The sequence below is a fragment of the Indicator indicator genome, chromosome 2, assembly GCF_027791375.1.
Source record: "Indicator indicator isolate 239-I01 chromosome 2, UM_Iind_1.1, whole genome shotgun sequence".
NCBI lineage: Eukaryota > Metazoa > Chordata > Aves > Piciformes > Indicatoridae > Indicator > Indicator indicator.
In genome coordinates this window covers 39587481-39612242 of record NC_072011.1, presented here as the reverse complement: position 1 = coordinate 39612242, position 24762 = coordinate 39587481, and the positions used below count along the sequence as shown (strand labels likewise).

At 42.3% G+C, this 24762-nt stretch overlaps 1 protein-coding gene across 1 annotated transcript in view; it reads left to right on the top strand.

Annotated features, from left to right (window-relative positions):
- The window catches only part of EIF2AK2 (eukaryotic translation initiation factor 2 alpha kinase 2), a 45458-nt gene that overhangs the window by 9475 nt on the left and 11221 nt on the right, over positions 1-24762 (top strand). The window contains exons 3-10 of the mRNA XM_054392245.1: positions 1030-1144; positions 2240-2400; positions 15980-16106; positions 18311-18390; positions 19902-19980; positions 20465-20499; positions 20662-20793; positions 21244-21363. Coding sequence (XP_054248220.1) covers positions 1030-1144; positions 2240-2400; positions 15980-16106; positions 18311-18390; positions 19902-19980; positions 20465-20499; positions 20662-20793; positions 21244-21363 — 849 coding nt within the window. The remainder of the gene's footprint in view (positions 1-1029; positions 1145-2239; positions 2401-15979; positions 16107-18310; positions 18391-19901; positions 19981-20464; positions 20500-20661; positions 20794-21243; positions 21364-24762) is intronic.

The window sequence follows — 24762 nt, the reverse complement described above, 5'->3', positions numbered from 1 at the left end:
TCCCTCTCCCAGGAGCTTCCCCCCCAGACCCCCCTGAACAGAGAAGCAGAGTTTAGTTAGAGCAGAAAGTTGTTAACTTAGCTGCCAAGGTCAGTACGTGTTATCTTCAGCCAGAAGAGAAGAAGAAACAGCAGCCAGACAGCCCAGCAACTGCCCCCACTGCCGAACGCAGAATGTGCCGAATGCCTACTTTGTTTTGGGTAATAGTTCTTAAACATTTCTATCTATCCAATGGAAGTGTTTAGAACAATCGTTATTTTGCTTTCTTACACCCAATAGTGACTTATTTACATTCTTTCACTTTCTCTGTTCTGAACTTTGCAAGGAAAAATTAAAAAGACAGTTTCAAACCATCACACAGCACCATACCAGCTGTTGTGAAGAAAATTAATTCTGTCCCAGGCAGACTCAGTCCTGGGCTGCATCAGTTCCCTTTTCATGGAGCTGCTGTATGTGAAGCAGTGTGTGCACAACTGTTCAACAGAGGTGGAAAGGATCAGTGATTGAGGCTGGAAGACCTGGACTGGCTTTTTTGTTTGTTTCCTGGGAGGACTGCCTTTGGATTCATGTCTAATGAAGCACTAGATGCTTTTTTTGCACTCACTAACCAGCCTATGTACAGTGTATCAAAGGTGAGTGTCTTTGAAATCAAGATTAGCTGATCTTTCCATATAGTTCTGCGGTGAAGAGTTGTATCCCGGTGTTAGGGCTTCATACCTTTCCCTGCAACAGTGCTGACCTTATATATTGTTTTCCTTCTAAAAAAAATACATAATTTTGCTCTTAAAAAGCAGTTAAGCTTTGTAAAATACTGTTAGGACTAATCAAGTACCTGCATTTGAGACTAGGAAAGAAACATTTAAAACCAATACTATTAAAGAATTATGATAATCAAGTTAGGTATAAGTTAAATACCTTCACAGTTAACTTAGTGCTTTGTAGGTTATTAGAAGAAAGTTGAATCTGAGAAGGTAAAGTATGAATGAGACAAAATGTAGGAATGTTTTAACAAAATTTCTTTCATTGCAGGTTCACAGTTGTGGTTAAAATAAACAATGTGGAATATGGTAAAGGTACTGGTAAAAAAAAGAAGGACGCAAAAGAAGTAGCAGCAAAACAGACCTGGGAAATGATTGAGAACCAGGTGAGTAAACTAGGATTTGATTTTTTTTTTTTCTGGTAAAGGTTGATGATGAATCTCAAATTCAAAATAAAATATAATTGCTTTCTCTGATTTGAAAGGGTATCAAATTATTTGTTTATCTGTATTATCTCATATTCAGCGCTTTTCGCTTTTCTACTTTTTACCTCTGAATTATTTTCCTTGTTCTCCTGCAGAGTTGGTATGTAATATTAATAGTGCTTCTTCCTCTGCTTGTAGAGGAGGATGAGGAAATGCATTTGCCTTTGTCAAGTTCCCTTGGTATATCCATCGGACAGTGTTCCTTTTTCATCTTGATAACTGTTCAGTAATTTGATGACTTCAAAACGTTTACAAGGCATTGCCTGGTGTGTCTTCTGACACTCTTCTCATAAAATTGCTTACTTTCACTTGATCTGATTCAGCTTTGTTTCCTTGTTATTATGTTCTTTATGATATAGCTGATCCTATACTCTAAAGAGTGTAGGATAAATACTTACTTGATTTAGTTTAGATCTGAATTTTGCTTCTCTATTTTCTACCTTGTGCTTTGTGGTAGTTTTTGTTTTGACTCTGAATGCTTCTTAGCATCTTCACAGTGACATCTTTCCTTACCTATTTCCATATGATTTTTACTGTTTCACCACTGCATGCACCAATTCCTGCATGCACAGGAGCATTTGCAGCCCTTGCTAATGGCAGCATGAGTGGCATCCTGCTGACATCCCTTTTCTTGACTCTGGTCAGGCTGTGCAAAAATTCAGAAGGCAGCATTCAGGACTTTTTTTTTTTATGAGACATTTCACAGCTGTTTCCTGCCTTATCCTAAAGAGGTGGGAGGAGACACAGTGATAGATTTTAATCTTAAAGACATTGATGCAACACTGAGAAAACTGGATATACATTTATTTGGATGTTCAAAATGTAGTAATTCTGAGCTGAGATGGCTGTCCTTTGCCACAAGTGACTCCATTAATGCTAATGTGGGGTTTCTTAAAAATATCTTGAAATTCAGCTACATTCGATCTTGTACGCTGTTTATCTTAATCTATTTATTAAACTTAAGTTTATAAGTTACCTATTTTGTTTGGTTTGTAGCTGAAGAGTCCTTCAAATGGGCAAAGTGTGGAAGAAATAACATCTCGACCACCTGTACCGGATATAGACTATGTCAGCCTACTAAATATATATTCACAAAGGACGTCACAATTAGTCGATTATCCTACCAAAAAACGTGTTGGAGAAGCCCATGCTCCCATGTAAGTTGTACTTTGTCTTAGTACTAGCTTTTAATATTTCTTTGTTTACAAACACTGCCATTAGTTACTTAGAGTACTGTTAGATGGTGTGTCGGTGTGAGCTGAAATTCCCCCCCCACCAACAATAACCAGGCTAGCTCAGTCTGGAAGCAAATGAAAAGCTGTATTTACAAGCAAAGTCTAAAATCTACAATGAAATGCAATGAATATGTACAAATATACAAAATTCACAACATTCACAAATATATACAATCAACAGAAAAAGCACAATCGATCTCCCTTTGCTTCCCCCCAAGGGGACCCTCCCAAAGGGGCCTCCCTCTCCCAGGAGCTTCCCCCCCAGACCCCCCTGGACAGAGAAGCAGAGTTAGTTAAGCAGAAAGTTGTTAACTTAGCTGCCAAGGTCAGTGTGTTATCTTCAGCCAGAAGAGAAGAAGAAACAGCAGCCAGACAGCCCAGCAACTGCCCCCACTGCCGAACGCAGAATGTGCAGAATGCCTACTTTGTTTTGGGTAATAGTTCTTAAACATTTCTATCTATCCAATGGAAGTGTTTAGAACAATCGTTATTTTGCTTTCTTACACCCAATAGTGACTTATTTACATTCTTTCACTTTCTCTGTTCTGAACTTTGCAAGGAAAAATTAAAAAGACAGTTTCAAACCATCACAGTCCACCCCTTCTAAACAATTCCATTGGCTGCTACTATCATTTATCTAATCTAAAATAATATCTACAACAATAGGTGAATAAAGACCATAGTCCATTCCGGCTATCTCAGATGTAGATGATTCAAAAGAGTCAAATCACAGGAAAAACAGCAAACAGCTTGTTTCCTCGCAGATGGAGCGAAGAAAGGAACAGGGACTCTCAGGTGACTCAGGGCTCTCAGGGTTCGTGCACCGTAGATCTCATGAACTCTCCTCTTGGGCGCGATGCTGTATCTGCGCAACACTCTGAATTTAACCTCTCTCAGCCAAAGTTAGATTTCTTTGTGGAATACACTGAATTTCACCATTTTCTTGCATCACCCAATAGGTGTGACCAGGACCTTCAGCAGAAACCACCCCTCGGACAGGTTTGGCCTCTCCTGAAGGAGAAAATACCCAAACAGTTTTGCCTAACAGATTCTTTTCTCTGATAACAGGAACTCTATCACCTTCTTCCTTTCGCAACAAATCTGATTGGGCAGGTCCAGCTCGATTCACTGAACCTCTACTATTCACCAACCAGGTTGCTTGTGCTAAATGTTTCTCCCAGTTTTTCAAAGATCCACCCCCCATGGCTTTGAGAGTGGTTTTCAGCAAACCGTTGTAGCGTTCGATCTTCCCTGCAGCTGGTGCATAGTAGGGAATGTGGAATATCCACTCGATGCCGTGCTCTTTGGCCCAGTTTTTTACAAGATTGTTCTTGAAATGAGTTCCGTTGTCCGACTCAATCCTCTCTGGAGTTCCGTGTCTCCACAGGATTTGTCTCTCCAGGCCAAGAATGGTGTTACGTGCAGTTGCATGAGGAACTGGATAAGTTTCCAGCCATCCAGTGCTTGCCTCTACCATAGTCAGCACATACTGCTTACCAGATGGAGAACGAGGTAGAGTGATGTAGTCAATCTGCCAGGCTTCACCATACTTGTACTTGGACCATCGGTCACCGTACCACAAGGGCTTGATCCGCTTTGCCTGCTTAATAGCAGCACAAATGTCACAGTCATGGATGACTTGTGTGATAGCATCCATGGAAATGTCAATGGATCTGTCACGAGCCCATCGGTAGGTTGCATCTCTGCCTTGATGTCCTGACGAGTCATGGGCCCACCGAGCTAAGAACAGCTCACCTCGGTGTTTCCAGTCAAGATCAGGATCAGGATCAGAGTTTGTGTCCACCTGGGAAACTCTTGCAGCTAGATCTGCCTGATGGTTGTGTTGTTGTTCCTCAGTAGCTTTGCTCTTAGGAATGTGAGCATCGATGTGTCTCACTTTCACTGGGATTCTCTCAATGCGAGCAGCAATGTCTTGCCACAGATCTGCAGCCCAGATTGGCTTTCCTTTCCTCTGCCAGCCATTCTTCTTCCAGTCTTTCAGCCAACCCCACAAGGCATTGGCTACCATCCACGAGTCGGTGTAGAGATAAAGCTTTGGCCATCTCTCACGTTCAGCTATGTTAAGAGCTAGCTGGACAGCTTTTACCTCTGCGAATTGACTGGATTCTCCTTCTCCATCTCTCGCTTCTGCAACTCTGCGCGTTGGACTCCACACTGCAGATTTCCACCTCCGCTTGTTCCCAACAAGACGACAGGAACCGTCTGTGAACAAAGCATATCTCTTTTCATCATCAGACAGATCACTGTAAGGAGGAGCTTCCTCAGCACGAGTTACTCTCTCCTCTGGAGGTTTAGCACAGCTTGTGCCTTCTGGCCAGTTTGTGATCACCTCCACCAAACCAGGCCTTTCGAGATTTCCCATTCGAGCTCGCTGTGTTATCAGAGCCATCCACTTAGACCAGGTAGCATCTGTTGCATGATGTGGTGAAGAACCTTTGCCTTTGAACATCCAATTCAGAACTGGCAATCTAGGAGCTAGAAGAAGTTGTGACTCAGTTCCAATCACTTCAGAAGCAGCTTTCACTCCTTCATAAGCAGCTAAAATCTCTTTCTCTGTTGGAGTGTAGTTTGCCTCTGAGCCTCTGTAGCCACGACCCCAGAAACCAAGAGGACGTCCTCGTGTCTCCCCTGGAGCTCTTTGCCATAAGCACCAGGTTGGACCATTGTCACTCGCGGCCGTGTACAGAATGTTCTTAATGTCTGGACCAGTTCGGACAGGTCCCAGACCCATCGCTTGGACTACCTCTCGCTTGATCTGGTCAAAGGCTGCTTGTTGCTCAGGACCCCATTGGAAACTGTTTCTCTTTCGAGTCACATCATATAGAGGTTTCACAATCTGACTGTATCCAGGAATGTGCAGTCTCCAAAATCCCACTATGCCTAGGAAACGCAGAGTTTCTTTCTTGTTGATGGGATTTGCCATGGTGGAGACTCTGTTTATCACATCCATTGGGATGTGACGGCGACCATCTTGCCACCGCACTCCCAGAAACTGGATTTCTCTGGCAGGTCCTTTCACCTTGTCTCGCTTGATAGCGAAACCAGCTTGCAAGAGAATGTCAAGGATTTTGTTACCTTTCTCGAAGACTTCTTCAGCAGTCTCACCCCAGACGATGATGTCATCGATGAACTGAATGTGTTCTGGAGCTCCACCTTTCTCCAAAGCATCATGGATCACTGCATGGCAGATGGTTGAACTGTGAATCCACCCCTGGGGCAAACGATTGAATGTGTACTGAATGCCTCTCCAGGTGAAAGCAAACTGAGGCCTGCATTCCTCTGCTATGGGAATAGAGAAGAAAGCATTAGCAATGTCTATGGTAGCATACCATTTGGCCTGCTTGGATTCCAGCTCATATTGGAGTTCCATCATGTCTGGTACAGCTGCACTCATGGGTGGAGTTACTTCATTCAAGGCACGGAAATCAACTGTCAGACGCCACTCTCCATTCTGCTTTCTCACAGGCCAGATTGGACTGTTGAAAGGTGAATGAGTTTTGCTGATGACCTTCTGACTCTCCAACTGACGAATCAAGTTTTGAATGGGCACCAAAGAGTCACGGTTGGTTCTGTATTGTCTGTGATGCACAGTTTGAGAAGCAACCGGCAGCTTTACATCCTCTATCTCATGTTGTCCCACAACTGCAGATTCATCTGAAAGCTCAGGTCTAATGGACAACTTCAATTTTCCTCCATCAATTTCTACAGTTGCTATTCCAAAAGCCCATTTGTAACCCTTAGGGTCTTTAAAACGCCCTTCTCTCAGAAAGTCAATTCCCAAAATACAAGGTGCATTAGGACCTGTTACAATAGTATGTTTCTTCCACTGCTTCCCAGTTAAACTTATATCAACCTCTATCTTAAACAACTCTTGAGATCCACCAGTGACTCCCTGAATAGTTATAGATTCTCCCCCTTGATAATTTGATGGTATTATGGTGCACTGAGCTCCTGTGTCAACCAAGGCCCTGTACTTCTGAAATTTTGAAGTGCCAGGCCACTGGATGTACACATCCCAATAGATTCTGTTATCTCCATTATCCCTTACCTCCCCCTGGCGGAAGGCAGGGCACCCCTAATGGTGGGGATTACCTCCACATGTACAGCTGGCACAACGTCCAGCACCAGAATTAGGATCACTGTTGGAGCTATCAGAGTTGTTCTGGGAAACTGAGGAAGCGACAGCTACCCTCCTGGTATTGCTACCTCGGGATCTGCCCCTCTGCAGCTCCCGTAACCTCTTGAAAAGATCAGAAGTTGGTTGACCATCCCATCTGTTCATGTTCTCACCAAACTGATCACGCAGAGTTATCCAGATACTGCCACGTGATTGCCTCTGCTGTCTGTTTTGGTTTGACCTATTCTGGAATGGCCTTCTTGGAGCACGTCTGTTCCTAACAGCTGAAACTTGTATCCATCTGGAGGAAGAGGAATTAGAATCATCCCCCTTCATCAAGTTGGATATGGAGGTTTTAAGTTCCTCCTTCAGCTCTTTCATGCAATTCTTCATTTCTCCAGACAAAGTTTCAATGGCTGAAACCAAAGAAGTACGTGCAAGACTATCCTCCAACTGCCTCATTTGGTCAGTGAAATGGCCAACAGTAGGAGGTGCTCCACCATAATTTCTTGCCACAATCCTGCTTGCCAGAATAGTGGCATAATTAGGAGGAGCAAGCTTAATGAGCTTTTTGGCAAGGCCTGTTCCAACAGGAATTTCATCAGGATTCAGAGTCTTATGATCTCCATACATTACTTCTCTCACAGCAAACTCTCTCAGACGCTTGATTCCCTCAGCTATTGTGGTCCAAGGCTTAGGGTTCCATGGTAAATCATCTCTGCTGGGGTACCTCAGCGAGACTGCCAGTAGGAGGCGTGCCCACAGAGAAACTTTACCAATGCACTTGCCTAGGTGCCTGTCTATGCCTGTATCCTTTGAGAGCATCCCCAACTGAGAGGCCGACTTGTCACCTACCACCAATGCTGGGGCTCCCATATCAAAACACCTGGCTAGCCAAGACAGGACTGGCTCATTATCTCCTCTGATGTAATCCTTCCTCACATGTCTAATTTCCTGTCTGGGTGCATTAGCTGACTGTATGTCATCCTCATCATCATCATCATCATCATCATCCTGAGGTCGCTGTCCCCATAATCCTGTTGTAATCCTCCGTTGAATTTCCTTGAGTTCAGAGGCACTGCCAGCAGTTGCTAATCTACCAGGGTCTACATCCTGACCTACATCTCCATCATCCATGTGGGGTCTCAAGAGGTCTACCAGAGTTTTAAGGCTAACCCTCTCTTCCTCATCAGAAGGATCTTTCTTAACAGAGGGACCCTGAGTAGAAGGACCCTCATCTCCATCTGCACCATCTCCTGCAGCATCTGCATCTCCTTTACGCTTTCTGGTTACAGTGGCCACCAAATTTACTGGCTTGGTTTTCACATTCACAGCAGAGTTGGAAGAGCAAGTAGCCTTATGTCTTTCTTGACACAGTGCTATCAGTAGCCATATGATTATTCCAAGAAGCAACAAAATTAAGATTAAGGCTAGTACAAGATATCTAGGGTACCACTGGTTCCAAAGACCCTCTGTAGTTGTAAGAGGAGTAACAAACTCATATGTGTCTGCTAGCAGATCCATAGTTGAGTTACCATAGCTTCTTAGCCCAATAAGACCACAACAGAATTCACCAACATTCAGTAACTTGTTCTTAACCCAAAGAAACGACTTATATGCCACATATCTCACAATCTTGTCTATCATGCAAGAAATGGCCCATCTGTAAACAATCACACCGATAATAGATGAAATAGAATGACTCAGAATCCAAAACAGCTTCATTTTGCTTCCTAATCTGAGCAGAAATAAATCACAAGCAATCGAGCCCCGAGTTGGAGCGCCAAAAATAAAAAGTGTGTCGGTGTGAGCTGAAATTCCCCCCCCACCAACAATAACCAGGCTAGCTCAGTCTGGAAGCAAATGAAAAGCTGTATTTACAAGCAGAGTCTAAAATCTACAATGAAATGCAATGAATATGTACAAATATACAAAATTCACAACATTCACAAATATATACAATCAACAGAAAAAGCACAATCGATCTCCCTTTGCTTCCCCCCAAGGGGACCCTCCCAAAGGGGCCTCCCTCTCCCAGGAGCTTCCCCCCAGACCCCCCTGGACAGAGAAGCAGAGTTAGTTAAGCAGAAAGTTGTTAACTTAGCTGCCAAGGTCAGTGTGTTATCTTCAGCCAGAAGAGAAGAAGAAACAGCAGCCAGACAGCCCAGCAACTGCCCCCACTGCCGAACGCAGAATGTGCAGAATGCCTACTTTGTTTTGGGTAATAGTTCTTAAACATTTCTATCTATCCAATGGAAGTGTTTAGAACAATCGTTATTTTGCTTTCTTACACCCAATAGTGACTTATTTACATTCTTTCACTTTCTCTGTTCTGAACTTTGCAAGGAAAAATTAAAAAGACAGTTTCAAACCATCACAGTCCACCCCTTCTAAACAATTCCATTGGCTGCTACTATCATTTATCTAATCTAAAATAATATCTACAACAATAGGTGAATAAAGACCATAGTCCATTCCGGCTATCTCAGATGTAGATGATTCAAAAGAGTCAAATCACAGGAAAAACAGCAAACAGCTTGTTTCCTCGCAGATGGAGCGAAGAAAGGAACAGGGACTCTCAGGTGACTCAGGGCTCTCAGGGTTCGTGCACCGTAGATCTCATGAACTCTCCTCTTGGGCGCGATGCTGTATCTGCGCAACACTCTGAATTTAACCTCTCTCAGCCAAAGTTAGATTTCTTTGTGGAATACACTGAATTTCACCATTTTCTTGCATCACCCAATAGGTGTGACCAGGACCTTCAGCAGAAACCACCCCTCGGACAGGTTTGGCCTCTCCTGAAGGAGAAAATACCCAAACAGTTTTGCCTAACAGATTCTTTTCTCTGATAACAGGAACTCTATCACCTTCTTCCTTTCGCAACAAATCTGATTGGGCAGGTCCAGCTCGATTCACTGAACCTCTACTATTCACCAACCAGGTTGCTTGTGCTAAATGTTTCTCCCAGTTTTTCAAAGATCCACCCCCCATGGCTTTGAGAGTGGTTTTCAGCAAACCGTTGTAGCGTTCGATCTTCCCTGCAGCTGGTGCATAGTAGGGAATGTGGAATATCCACTCGATGCCGTGCTCTTTGGCCCAGTTTTTTACAAGATTGTTCTTGAAATGAGTTCCGTTGTCCGACTCAATCCTCTCTGGAGTTCCGTGTCTCCACAGGATTTGTCTCTCCAGGCCAAGAATGGTGTTACGTGCAGTTGCATGAGGAACTGGATAAGTTTCCAGCCATCCAGTGCTTGCCTCTACCATAGTCAGCACATACTGCTTACCAGATGGAGAACGAGGTAGAGTGATGTAGTCAATCTGCCAGGCTTCACCATACTTGTACTTGGACCATCGGTCACCGTACCACAAGGGCTTGATCCGCTTTGCCTGCTTAATAGCAGCACAAATGTCACAGTCATGGATGACTTGTGTGATAGCATCCATGGAAATGTCAATGGATCTGTCACGAGCCCATCGGTAGGTTGCATCTCTGCCTTGATGTCCTGACGAGTCATGGGCCCACCGAGCTAAGAACAGCTCACCTCGGTGTTTCCAGTCAAGATCAGGATCAGGATCAGAGTTTGTGTCCACCTGGGAAACTCTTGCAGCTAGATCTGCCTGATGGTTGTGTTGTTGTTCCTCAGTAGCTTTGCTCTTAGGAATGTGAGCATCGATGTGTCTCACTTTCACTGGGATTCTCTCAATGCGAGCAGCAATGTCTTGCCACAGATCTGCAGCCCAGATTGGCTTTCCTTTCCTCTGCCAGCCATTCTTCTTCCAGTCTTTCAGCCAACCCCACAAGGCATTGGCTACCATCCACGAGTCGGTGTAGAGATAAAGCTTTGGCCATCTCTCACGTTCAGCTATGTTAAGAGCTAGCTGGACAGCTTTTACCTCTGCGAATTGACTGGATTCTCCTTCTCCATCTCTCGCTTCTGCAACTCTGCGCGTTGGACTCCACACTGCAGATTTCCATCTCCGCTTGTTCCCAACAAGACGACAGGAACCGTCTGTGAACAAAGCATATCTCTTTTCATCATCAGACAGATCACTGTAAGGAGGAGCTTCCTCAGCACGAGTTACTCTCTCCTCTGGAGGTTTAGCACAGCTTGTGCCTTCTGGCCAGTTTGTGATCACCTCCACCAAACCAGGCCTTTCGAGATTTCCCATTCGAGCTCGCTGTGTTATCAGAGCCATCCACTTAGACCAGGTAGCATCTGTTGCATGATGTGGTGAAGAACCTTTGCCTTTGAACATCCAATTCAGAACTGGCAATCTAGGAGCTAGAAGAAGTTGTGACTCAGTTCCAATCACTTCAGAAGCAGCTTTCACTCCTTCATAAGCAGCTAAAATCTCTTTCTCTGTTGGAGTGTAGTTTGCCTCTGAGCCTCTGTAGCCACGACCCCAGAAACCAAGAGGACGTCCTCGTGTCTCCCCTGGAGCTCTTTGCCATAAGCACCAGGTTGGACCATTGTCACTCGCGGCCGTGTACAGAATGTTCTTAATGTCTGGACCAGTTCGGACAGGTCCCAGACCCATCGCTTGGACTACCTCTCGCTTGATCTGGTCAAAGGCTGCTTGTTGCTCAGGACCCCATTGGAAACTGTTTCTCTTTCGAGTCACATCATATAGAGGTTTCACAATCTGACTGTATCCAGGAATGTGCAGTCTCCAAAATCCCACTATGCCTAGGAAACGCAGAGTTTCTTTCTTGTTGATGGGATTTGCCATGGTGGAGACTCTGTTTATCACATCCATTGGGATGTGACGGCGACCATCTTGCCACCGCACTCCCAGAAACTGGATTTCTCTGGCAGGTCCTTTCACCTTGTCTCGCTTGATAGCGAAACCAGCTTGCAAGAGAATGTCAAGGATTTTATTACCTTTCTCGAAGACTTCTTCAGCAGTCTCACCCCAGACGATGATGTCATCGATGAACTGAATGTGTTCTGGAGCTCCACCTTTCTCCAAAGCATCATGGATCACTGCATGGCAGATGGTTGAACTGTGAATCCACCCCTGGGGCAAACGATTGAATGTGTACTGAATGCCTCTCCAGGTGAAAGCAAACTGAGGCCTGCATTCCTCTGCTATGGGAATAGAGAAGAAAGCATTAGCAATGTCTATGGTAGCATACCATTTGGCCTGCTTGGATTCCAGCTCATATTGGAGTTCCATCATGTCTGGTACAGCTGCACTCATGGGTGGAGTTACTTCATTCAAGGCACGGAAATCAACTGTCAGACGCCACTCTCCATTCTGCTTTCGCACAGGCCAGATTGGACTGTTGAAAGGTGAATGAGTTTTGCTGATGACCTTCTGACTCTCCAACTGACGAATCAAGTTTTGAATGGGCACCAAAGAGTCACGGTTGGTTCTGTATTGTCTGTGATGCACAGTTTGAGAAGCAACCGGCAGCTTTACATCCTCTATCTCATGTTGTCCCACAACTGCAGATTCATCTGAAAGCTCAGGTCTAATGGACAACTTCAATTTTCCTCCATCAATTTCTACAGTTGCTATTCCAAAAGCCCATTTGTAACCCTTAGGGTCTTTAAAACGCCCTTCTCTCAGAAAGTCAATTCCCAAAATACAAGGTGCATTAGGACCTGTTACAATAGTATGTTTCTTCCACTGCTTCCCAGTTAAACTTATATCAACCTCTATCTTAAACAACTCTTGAGATCCACCAGTGACTCCCTGAATAGTTATAGATTCTCCCCCTTGATAATTTGATGGTATTATGGTGCACTGAGCTCCTGTGTCAACCAAGGCCCTGTACTTCTGAAATTTTGAAGTGCCAGGCCACTGGATGTACACATCCCAATAGATTCTGTTATCTCCATTATCCCTTACCTCCCCCTGGCGGAAGGCAGGGCACCCCTAATGGTGGGGATTACCTCCACATGTACAGCTGGCACAACGTCCAGCACCAGAATTAGGATCACTGTTGGAGCTATCAGAGTTGTTCTGGGAAACTGAGGAAGCGACAGCTACCCTCCTGGTATTGCTACCTCGGGATCTGCCCCTCTGCAGCTCCCGTAACCTCTTGAAAAGATCAGAAGTTGGTTGACCATCCCATCTGTTCATGTTCTCACCAAACTGATCACGCAGAGTTATCCAGATACTGCCACGTGATTGCCTCTGCTGTCTGTTTTGGTTTGACCTATTCTGGAATGGCCTTCTTGGAGCACGTCTGTTCCTAACAGCTGAAACTTGTATCCATCTGGAGGAAGAGGAATTAGAATCATCCCCCTTCATCAAGTTGGATATGGAGGTTTTAAGTTCCTCCTTCAGCTCTTTCATGCAATTCTTCATTTCTCCAGACAACGTTTCAATGGCTGAAACCAAAGAAGTACGTGCAAGACTATCCTCCAACTGCCTCATTTGGTCAGTGAAATGGCCAACAGTAGGAGGTGCTCCACCATAATTTCTTGCCACAATCCTGCTTGCCAGAATAGTGGCATAATTAGGAGGAGCAAGCTTAATGAGCTTTTTGGCAAGGCCTGTTCCAACAGGAATTTCATCAGGATTCAGAGTCTTATGATCTCCATACATTACTTCTCTCACAGCAAACTCTCTCAGACGCTTGATTCCCTCAGCTATTGTGGTCCAAGGCTTAGGGTTCCATGGTAAATCATCTCTGCTGGGGTACCTCAGCGAGACTGCCAGTAGGAGGCGTGCCCACAGAGAAACTTTACCAATGCACTTGCCTAGGTGCCTGTCTATGCCTGTATCCTTTGAGAGCATCCCCAACTGAGAGGCCGACTTGTCACCTACCACCAATGCTGGGGCTCCCATATCAAAACACCTGGCTAGCCAAGACAGGACTGGCTCATTATCTCCTCTGATGTAATCCTTCCTCACATGTCTAATTTCCTGTCTGGGTGCATTAGCTGACTGTATGTCATCCTCATCATCATCATCATCATCATCATCCTGAGGTTGCTGTCCCCATAATCCTGTTGTAATCCTCCGTTGAATTTCCTTGAGTTCAGAGGCTCTGCCAGCAGTTGCTAATCTACCAGGGTCTGCATCCTGACCTACATCTCCATCATCCATGTGGGGTCTCAAGAGGTCTACCAGAGTTTTAAGGCTAACCCTCTCTTCCTCATCAGAAGGATCTTTCTTAACAGAGGGACCCTGAGTAGAAGGACCCTCATCTCCATCTGCACCATCTCCTGCAGCATCTGCATCTCCTTTACGCTTTCTGGTTACAGTGGCCACCAAATTTACTGGCTTGGTTTTCACATTCACAGCAGAGTTGGAAGAGCAAGTAGCCTTATGTCTTTCTTGACACCGTGCTATCAGTAGCCATATGATTATTCCAAGAAGCAACAAAATTAAGATTAAGGCTAGTACAAGATATCTAGGGTACCACTGGTTCCAAAGACCCTCTGTAGTTGTAAGAGGAGTAACAAACTCATATGTGTCTGCTAGCAGATCCATAGTTGAGTTACCATAGCTTCTTAGCCCAATAAGACCACAACAGAATTCACCAACATTCAGTAACTTGTTCTTAACCCAAAGAAACGACTTATATGCCACATATCTCACAATCTTGTCTATCATGCAAGAAATGGCCCATCTGTAAACAATCACACCGATAATAGATGAAATAGAATGACTCAGAATCCAAAACAGCTTCATTTTGCTTCCTAATCTGAGCAGAAATAAATCACAAGCAATCGAGCCCCGAGTTGGAGCGCCAAAAATAAAAAGTGTGTCGGTGTGAGCTGAAATTCCCCCCCCACCAACAATAACCAGGCTAGCTCAGTCTGGAAGCAAATGAAAAGCTGTATTTACAAGCAAAGTCTAAAATCTACAATGAAATGCAATGAATATGTACAAATATACAAAATTCACAACATTCACAAATATATACAATCAACAGAAAAAGCACAATCGATCTCCCTTTGCTTCCCCCCAAGGGGACCCTCCCAAAGGGGCCTCCCTCTCCCAAGAGCTTCCCCCCCAGACTCCCCTGGACAGAGAAGCAGAGTTAGTTAAACAGAAAGTTGTTAACTTAGCTGCCAAGGTCAGTGTGTTATCTTCAGCCAGAAGAGAAGAAGAAACAGCAGCCAGACAGCCCAGCAACTGCCCCCACTGCCGAACGCAGAATGTGCAGAATGCCTACTTTGTTTTGGGTAATAGTTCTTAAACATTTCTATCTATCCAATGGAAATGTTTAGAACAATCGTTATTTTGCTTTCTTACACCCAATAGTGACTTATTTACATTCTTTCACTTTCTCTGTTCTGAACTTTGCAAGGAAAAATTAAAAAGACAGTTTCAAACCACCACAGATGGATCTTTAGAAATACAATAAATATTTTGAGGTAGTGAAGAGAATCCAGTGGAGGGCCATTAAAGTGCTTAAGGAGTTGGAGGATATGACATAGGAGGAGAGGCTAAGAGAACTCTGTTTAGCTGGGAGGGGAAATAGCATGATGATAAAAAGGTAGTCACTGCTGACAAATTGTCAGTTATCTTGGTTGTAGCTCTAACACCTTTGTGGACCTCTTGATGTATTTTGAAGACCCCTAGGAACCAAGTGCCAAGGAGAGCCTATTTGTGTCTCCTTCTGCATGTACTGCAGTCAGTGAGTTGTAGTTAATGTTCCAATTAATGACAGCTGAGTGATGATAAAGAGTATCTTCTAACATTCTTGACAGCATCTCCTGGAAAACTCCTCCTCTCTTCCCATGCAAAATCAACCATTTTAAAATCTAAACTGTAGGTTGTTTGTGATTGTGGGCACATATGATATGGTGCTTCAAGGAGCTCAATCTTAAAAACTGTTAAATATTTTCTGTATGAAAATTGGTTATCGTGAAAGGGTGTTCAGCCTGGAGAAGAGGAGGCTCAGGGGTGACCTCATTGCTGTCTACAACTACCTGAGGGGAGGTTGTAGCCAGGTAGGGGTTGGTCTCTTCTCCCAGGCAACCAGCAACAGAATGAAGGGACACAGTCTCAAGTTGTGCCAGGGGAGGTATAAGATGGATATTAGGAGGAAGTTCTTCACAGAGATAGTTGTTTGCCATTGGAATGGGCTGCCAAGGGAGGTGGTGGAGTCACTGTCCCTGGAGATGTTCAAGAAAAGACTAGATGAGGTACTTAGTGCCATGGTGTAGTTGATTGGATAGGGCTGGGTGATAGGTTGGACTGGATGATCTTGAAGGTCTCTTCCAACCTGGTTGATACTTATGTACCATTATTAATTAGATGTATCTTTGAAATACTGTCCTGAAGATGTATATTTCAGATTTCCGTTCTATAGTGTCAGTTGACTGTAGTGTATAAATCATTAAATGAAGATGTGTCACATGGATATAAGAATTCATTTTCTGTTGTGTTTTACAGGTTTTTTTGTAGCTGTACAATTAGTGGTGTTGTGTATGGAACTGGCACTGGGCCTAATCTAAATGCTGCAAAAAAAGCTGCTGCAAAAGAAGCATTTGAGAAGCTGAATAAGCAAGACTATCTAACAGTATGTGCTATATTTAGCTTTAAGACAGAAGTTTAATTCTTTTATATTTAATTTTTTAATGGATTTCCTCATTGTATTTTAAAAGCATATTCCAGGTATTTCACTTAAGAGGGAAACAATCCATATTTTGGGGGTTGGCTGGGCTGCAGGATTCTGCTGGTAAAATTCATGTTGTATTTCTATACTTGAATGCTGGATTGAAAAAAAAATCTCACAGTTGATATCTCTGTGTATCTAAGAACGTTGTCTGATATGTTGTCATTCAAGGATGCACATAGATTAAACGTTTCTGAATCCTGACTAATATACTGGTTATCTTTTGTGAAATGCTGTCAAGCTGAGTGCCTATGAACATAAATCTCTTAGTCTTTTGTTGGATCAAAAATCTATTGTAAAATGTGAGAAAGGCAAAAGTCGGATTGAGAATCAACAGGACTTTCCTTCTGTAGAGTTTTAAGGCAGTTTAGTGAAGAGGTTGTTAACACCATCGTCTGGAGAGCAGAGGTGATTGTACTTTCATACATGTGAAAAATGATCAGGGTTCTATTAGAGATCCAAACTCACTTCTGAATTTCACAGAACAGTACACATGAGCTAACTTATAGGAAGTGTAGTTTAAAGGGAAGGAAGGTAGTATGGGGGAGGAAAGAAGTATTTTTTAAGTATCTGTTTGTGATGAATTTCAATGCTTCTTTTATTGTTGTATTTAAGTTAACCATTTAATTAGCAGCATATTATAGCTCTAGCATCCTTCCTTAATACTTTCCTGTGTAATGAGCTTGTGGCTCTTTGCATTTTCATCAAAGTCTGAAATTTACTGCCTGAAGTAGAACCTCTGGCCTCACTATTCCGCTGTACCAGGAATAGCATGGCCAGCAGGAGTATAGAAGTGATCATGTCACTGTACTCAGCACTGGTGAAGCCACACCTCAAATACTGCATTCAGTTTTGGGACCCTCACTACAAGTAAAATGTTGAAGTGCTGGAGTGTGTTCAGAGAAGGGCAACAAAGCTGGTGAAGGGTCTAGAATGCAAGTTTTATGAGGAGTGGCTGAGGGAACTAGCATTGTTTATTGTGGTGGAGAGGAGACTGAGGAGAACATCTGCCTGAAAGGAGGTTGTAGCAAGGTGGGGGTCGGTCTCTTCTCCCTAGTATCAGATGATAGGATGAGAGGAAATGGCTTGAAACTATGCTGGGGGAGGTTTAGATTGGATGTTAAGAAAAAGGTCTTTACTGAAAGAGTGGTCAGGCATTGGGAAAGGTTCTCTAGGGAGGTGGTGGAGTCACTGTCCTTGGAGAGGTTTGAGAAATGTGTGGACATGGCACTTGGGACATGGTTTAATGGGCATGGTTGTGTTACGTTGATGGTTGGACTCAATCATCTAAGAGGTCTTTTCCAGCCAAAACAATTCTATGAATTATTCTAAATCTAAGCTGTTTTAGTTTGGTTTTAATTTTTATTAATTCCCAGCAATGTTTGTGTTACAAACAAAATGTAACTAGCAAAAAGTAGCAAAGGATCAGTGCTTCTGAACTTAAAAAAAAAAAAAAAAGGGGGTTAATTTGTTGGCTATTGTTGAAATATAAACCTGGAAGTTTTTTCACTTTTTGTCAGGTTATGGTATGTAAGAATAGTAGGTGTTGCTTTTAGTGTTACATTTATGCTCTTACAAAATGGGGAAGGGAGAGGGAAGAACCTCTACTAGGTATTTAAGATGATTTTTTTTAGTTGATGCCAATTTAGTAATGCAGATTTTGCAGGGCTTTCACACTGAAAACATTGAATGACTTTTTGTACAGACTCAGATTTTAAATTCTACTGGTTACATGTACCAAAGCTTATGTGTATCTTCTTGTCTACACGGACAAACTGCATATGCGGTAAAAAGTAAAAACATTTGCTTTTAGTAACTGGTAATCTTATCCTGATATTTAATAGATCCCAGGCTCTACTTCTGCAAATATGTCTCAACATGAGTGGGAAAACACCCACTGTGACAGGGCCCTGTTGTACTCCCCTGAGCGAAAGTCAGGCAGGTGCCTTTCTTCTGCAGGACTTTGAATGTTCATTGTAGTTAACAACTTTCGCTTAGGATTTTGTGATCTTTCCTCCCCCCTCTTTAAATGTCATCTTTTGCGTTAGGCATTTTTTTCACATGGTTTTCTTACCATTCTTGTTTTCTTTCTTTATTTTTTTTTTTAGATGGAAACTGAAAAATCTAATAGCCATTCTACATGTAGTGAAGATAATTTCTCTCAAGTGCCACCTGAGTCTGACTCAGAGTAAGTTGCATTCACTGATAATGTGATAACAAACAAAATGTTTTTACTAATCTTAGAGGGTTATGTGATCTAGTTATAAATGAAATCCGTCATAGTTTCTTTATTGTAGCATAAAGGCATTTAATTTGAGCCCATATTTATTAGACTTCGGAACAAAATTAGTTGTACTTGTGTAGTTTTATCTGAGTCCTTATGGGTTATCTTACATGGTGGTTTGGCCCAGGCTGGGGGCCAGATTCCCACCAAAGCCACTCTATCACTCCTCTTCTTAGATGGACAGGAGACAGGGGAAAATATAACAGAAGGCTGGTGGTAAAATAGAAGCAATTTTAATAAAGGAAAGCAAAAGCAAAGGCCATGCGTGGAAGCAAATGCAAACAAAGATGTTACTCTCTACTTTCGGATGGTCTTTCAGTCACTCTTGGGAAGCAGGGTTCTAATATGCATAGCAGTTGCTCTGGAGGACAGATGCCAACAATAAATCTCCCCACACTTCCTTCTTTCACTTGGCTTATATATCTCACCTGATGTCATATGGTATGGAATGACTCTCTTGTCAGTCTGGTTGAGCTGGTCTGGCTGTGTCCCCTCCCAGGACCTTGCCCACTCCTGAGCGTACTCTTGGGGCACGAAAATGTTGGAAAAATACAGCCCTGGTGCTCAGTTCAGCAGTAACTGAAACACTGGTGTGTTATCAACACAGAGCTGTAGTACTGCAAAACACAGCATTGGGAAGATGCTCTGGGGAGAATTAACTCCATCCCAGCCAAATCAAATACAGCTTACAATCATTTTAGAGCTTTCTGATATATTTTGCTGTGTAGTTCTTGTAGAAGCCTTTTTACTGCGATGTAAACAGAATAACTTACCTCATTCAGCATCATTATTTTATGCTATTTTTAACACTTATTTTCCTGTTGTGACACTTGTGAACTCAGTATAATTCAATTTTGATGCTTTCCTGTGCTCCACATTCTGTCGTCTTCTATTTTTTTTAAATTTCATTCCCCATAAATCTCCATTTTGACCAAAGGGAAGATTTGTTTAGCAAAATAAAATGAATGTGCATAAATTTTCATTTGTGATGTGGGAACCCTAGGCCAAGCCTTTGGTGTCCAGCAGTTAATTTGACTATAGTTCCTCTACCACTTCTTTTACATTCTTTGTGCAACTCTAAAGGAAGCTGATATGTACAATGCTAGAGGTGGCTGTGTTGCCACCTCTATCTGTATTTAAATTAATTAAAGGATATAATGGAATATATATCATGTATCTAGATATCATGATACCATATCATAGAAATAAAGGAGTATGTGACAAAATGTTATTGTTTTATTAGCTTTCCAGCACAAAGGTTTGTAGTTTACAGGAGTCATGATTGTTAATGCTTTTGCAGGTTTTGCTTGTAAAAAAAGTATTTTCTTTTAATGCTTTTATTTTTTTTTTTTAGCAATCATTTAAATTATTATTGTGTTACTTTCATCTAAAACTACTCTATCTTTTAATAACAGTGGTGTTTCCTTTGAAGACTCACAGGAAAATTTGGTAGAAAAAATCAAAGACCTGGCAATATGTCCTTCACCTTCTCAGGTATAGTATGACATTGACTTCCCTCATAAATACATTTTAGACTCTGAATAGAGCAAGCTTCTTGCCAGAGTAGAGCATTAGTTTGTGCCCTTATCCACTAATCACTAGAAAACACATGTGCATATTTATAAGAATATTAATTCCTAAGAATATTCAGTAATTTCTTACTGTTAACCATTTAGTAATTTACTGTAGACCCAACTTATGCCCTGATGACCAAATGGACAGTATTCCCAAGAAAGGGGATCAAGCTAAGCTCATATTTTCCTGTGGGAAGAATGATGATGTCATACATATGTGAAAAAAAAATTAGCCAAGATATGGTTCTGTTCTTATTATATTTTTTTATATAAGTTATAAACATGTTGATAGACAATTTCTAGATACATTCTTAGGCATATTTGAAACTTTGTACAGTGAAAATATTCAGGATATCTCAATTAGGTTTTTTTATTTGCTTTTTTGTTTTTACTTTTTCATGTAGATGGGTGCACAAAGTTCTGCCCTAAAATCCAGAAGGTAGGTGTTTGTTTCTAGGTTGTTATCTCCCATAAACTACATTGCAAACCACTTTGTGTTTCTCATCTAGTAAAGGGATGCCAATGCAGGGAGGTACATTTATTTTTTCTTGTCCTGTATTAGAAAAACTGCTTGTAAGTTTTGTTTTTATCCCTGTTAAAGAAAATTAGCAGCTAATTTTGGTAATGCAAGAAACAAGGAAGAGAAAAGGATGGCAGGTACAGATACAAAATTGCCAGACTTGGACCCAAATACCAGTGAAGAGAATAAAAGTCCATTCACTGTGAATGAAAGGTAAGAAGGATTTTTTGTTTGTTTGTTTTTAAATCTGTATGCAGTGATTACAGTATGTTTGCTTATTTACTATAGAACATGTGAAGTTATGTCTAAAAAGATAAGTGTGAAAGAAAATTGGTATTTGAAATATTATTTTTCTTTTTAGAAATCTAAAATAATAGTATAGCAACTGACATGCAATGGTATTTAATGCTTACAACCAAAAGTCATTTGTGTGAAGATAGGAGGGTAGTTACCCTACATGCTTTCATGGTTAGTTTCCCTTGTTTCTTTTCATCTTAAAGATTATGATTGAGACCTCTATACGTGTTGAGTGATCCCTGTAGAATGATATTTCAGCAGAGGTATTAGATCTCTTGGGATCACTTTGTATGCCTTGTAAATTTAATGTATCCAATACACTTAAGTTATATATCTAACCTTTTTTTGTTTGTTTCTATTTTTAAGATTCCTTAAGAGTTTTGAAAATATAGAGTATATTGGTGAAGGTGGTTTTGGGAGTGTTTTCAAAGCAACAGCAAAGCTCGATAAGAGAACCTATGCAGTCAAACGAGTTCTATTCACAAAGTATGTACTGTATATTTGCTCCTTCTTTTAATTTTAGGATAACATTAATGAAAGTTTCAATACTTTTAAAAATCTCTTTAATAACCCTAGGAGCATTTCAGAAATTTTCATTATTAATTGTCCATTATTTCTGGTAAACTGTTTCTAGATTTCCAAGTGAAGCTGAAAATGGCATATTTGATATTGGAGAATCATAGAATGTTAGAGGTTGGAAGGGCCCTCAGATCATTGAGTCCAACCCCCCTGCCAAAGCAGGATCACTTAGGGTAGTCCATACAGGAATGCATCCAGGTGGGTTTTGAAAGTCTCCAGAGAAGGAAACTCCACAACCTCCCTGTGCAGCCTGTTCCAGTGCTCCATCACCTTCACTGTACAGAAGTTTCTCCTCATGCTGAGGTGAAACCTTCTATGTTCAAGTTTGTATCCATTGTTCCTTGTCTTACTACTGCACACCACCAGAAAGAGATTGGCCCCCTCCACTTGACACCCACCCCTCAGATATTTATATACACTGATCAGATCCCCTCTCAATCTTCTCTTCTCAAGACTGAACAGCTTCAGGTTTCTCAGTCTCTCTCCATAGGGGAGATGCTCAAGTCCCTTAATCATCCTCATGGCTCTCCACTGGACTCTCTCCAGCAGATTCCTTTCTTTCATGAACTGGGGAGCCCAAAACTGGACACAGTATTCCAGGTGTGGTTCCACCAGGGCAGAGTAGAGGGGGACAAGAACCTCCCAACAACCGCTGGACACGCTTTTCTTGATGCACCCCAGGATACCATTGGCCCTCTCTCTTGGCCACAAGGGCACATTGCTGTCCCATGGAGAACTTGCTGTCCACCAGCACTCCAAGGTCTTTCTCTGTGGAGCAGCTTTCCACCAGGTCAACCCCTAACCTGTACTGGTGCCTGTTGTTATTCCTTCCCAGATGCAGGACCCTGCACTTGTCCTTATTAAACTTCATGAGGTTTGCCTGCACCCAGCTCTCCAGCCTGTCCAGATCTTGTTGGATGGAAGCGCAGCCTGAGAGGGTGTTGGCCACTCCCTCAGTTTTGTATCATCAGGGAACTTGCTGAGGGTGCTCTCAATTCCCTCATCCAGGTCGCTGATAAAGATATTGAACAAAACTGGACCCAGTACCGATCCCTGGGGGACACCACTGGCCACAGGCCTCCAAATTGATTTTGTGCCACTGATCACACAAGCTTCTGAACTCTGTTGTGGAGCCAGTTTTCAATCCACCTCACGGGCCAGCCATCTATGCCACTTTTCCCGAGCTTTTCTACAATGATGTTATGGGAGACAGTATCAAAAGCCTTACTGATGTCAAGGTATATGATATCCACTGTTCTTCTTTTGTCTACCCATTTGGTCATGGTTTTATAGAAGGCTATCAGATTAGCCAAGCAAGATCTCCATGTTGGCTGGTCCTGATAACTCTCTTTACTTCCATGTGGTTAGAGATGACCTCCAGGATGAGCTGCTCCATCATCTCTCCAGGGATGGAAGTGAGGCTGACTGGTCTGTAGTTGCCTGGGTCTTCTTTCTTGCCTTTTTTGAAGACTGGAGTGACACTGGCTTTCTTCCAGTTGTAAGGCACCTCTCCTGTTCTCCATGACTTTTCAGCAATGATGGAGATAGGCTCTGCAACAGTATCAGCCACCTCTCAGCACTCATGGATGCATCCCATCAGGGACCATGGATTTGTGTGTTTTCGGTTGGTACAAGTGATCTCTAACCCAGTCCTGGCTGACCAGTGGAGTGTCCTCTTCCCTCTAGTTCTGTTTCCTTGCTTCCAGAGACTGGGGTTGCTGAGGGCTGGGGTTCCTTAGGAGTAAAGACTGAGGCAAAGGCAGCATTCAGCAACTCTGCCATCTCTGCATCTCCCATATCATTCAGTAGTGGACTCACCTTTTCCCTGCTCTTCCTTTTGTCACTGATGTATTTGAAAAAGCTCTTCTTGTTTTCTTTCACCTCCCTGGCAAGACCTAGTTCCAAGAGGGCCTTGGCCTTTCTTGTCACATCTCTACATTCTCTGGCTATATTTCTATATTCCTCCCAATTGCCCAGACCTGTTTTCCACATATTGTACACCTCCTTTTTCAGTTTTTTTCCAAGAGCTCCCTGCTTATCTATGCAGGTCTTCTGCTTCCCTTACTTGATTTTTTTTTCAAGGGAATACATTTTTCTTGAGCTTGGACGAGGTAATGTTTGAATATTAACCAGCTCTCTTGTGCCTCCCTTCCTTCTAGAGCCGTAGCCCACTGGATGCTTTTAAGTAGAGTTTTGAAGAGGGCAAAGTTAGCCCTCTTAAAGTCCAGGGTTGAAATTTTACTTATCACCCTGCTTCTTTGTCTAGCGATATTAAACTCTCATGTTGTGGTCACTACAGACAAGATTACCCCCAACCTTAACATTTACAACCAGTCCTTCTTTGTTTGTTAATACAAAGCCCAGCTTCACCTCGTTGGTTCTTCAACTGCCTGCAGCAGAAAGTTGTCATCAATGTACTGCAGGAACCTTTTGGACTGTTTATGCTTGGTTGTGTGATCTTTCCAACTAATATCAGAGTGATTGAAGTCACCCATGAGTACCAGGCATTTGATCTTGAGGCTACTTCCAGCTGCCTGTAGAAGGCCTCATCAACAGCTTCTTTCTGGTTTGATGGGCTGTAGTATATGTTCTGCTTTCCTTGAACACACTAGTGCTCTGGTTATTAATATTTCATGATGTGTTTGAAGAAAACTTGCTGATAAAACATTGAAAGCAGCACTGTTACTTTTGACAGGTTGCATGGAAAAGTTAGATATCAGTAATGTGTAATGACTGTAATTAGGGCAAATAGACAAAAATTAATGTGTTTTGTGGTTTGTAATTGGGAAGGCTTTATATATGAACCACATAGTCATTATTCTCACACTGTTTTACTTGTCCTTTATACACATCACCAGAGAATGAAGATTGTAGTTGTTGTTTTTCTTTTTTTAAGTAATTTTCTGTAACCCGTACCTAGTGGTATATTTTATCAGCAGCTGGAAAAAAATGAATTTCTTTTATTGTAATCTGTTTTAAAAGTTTCAAATTGTTTGAGATACTTGTCCCTCATATTGTCTAACTGTCCTCCAAATTATTGTGTTCTTGGTAAAAATGTTATTTTAATTTGTATTTAAATTCTGAGAACTATATTTGAAGAATCATTAGACTATCTTTTAGTAAAGACTGCTGATCTGCTGCTGGGTTTGAACTTGCTTCACTAGGCAATGTTCAACACGAAGTGCAGGCCAAAAGGAGCAATAGTTCTTCATGAGTATTTACATTGACTGCTATGTATGTAAACAAAACTTAAGGGAGGTGAAAAGAACACATTGGGCGTTTGCTGCATTGTGTTTGGCTACCTGA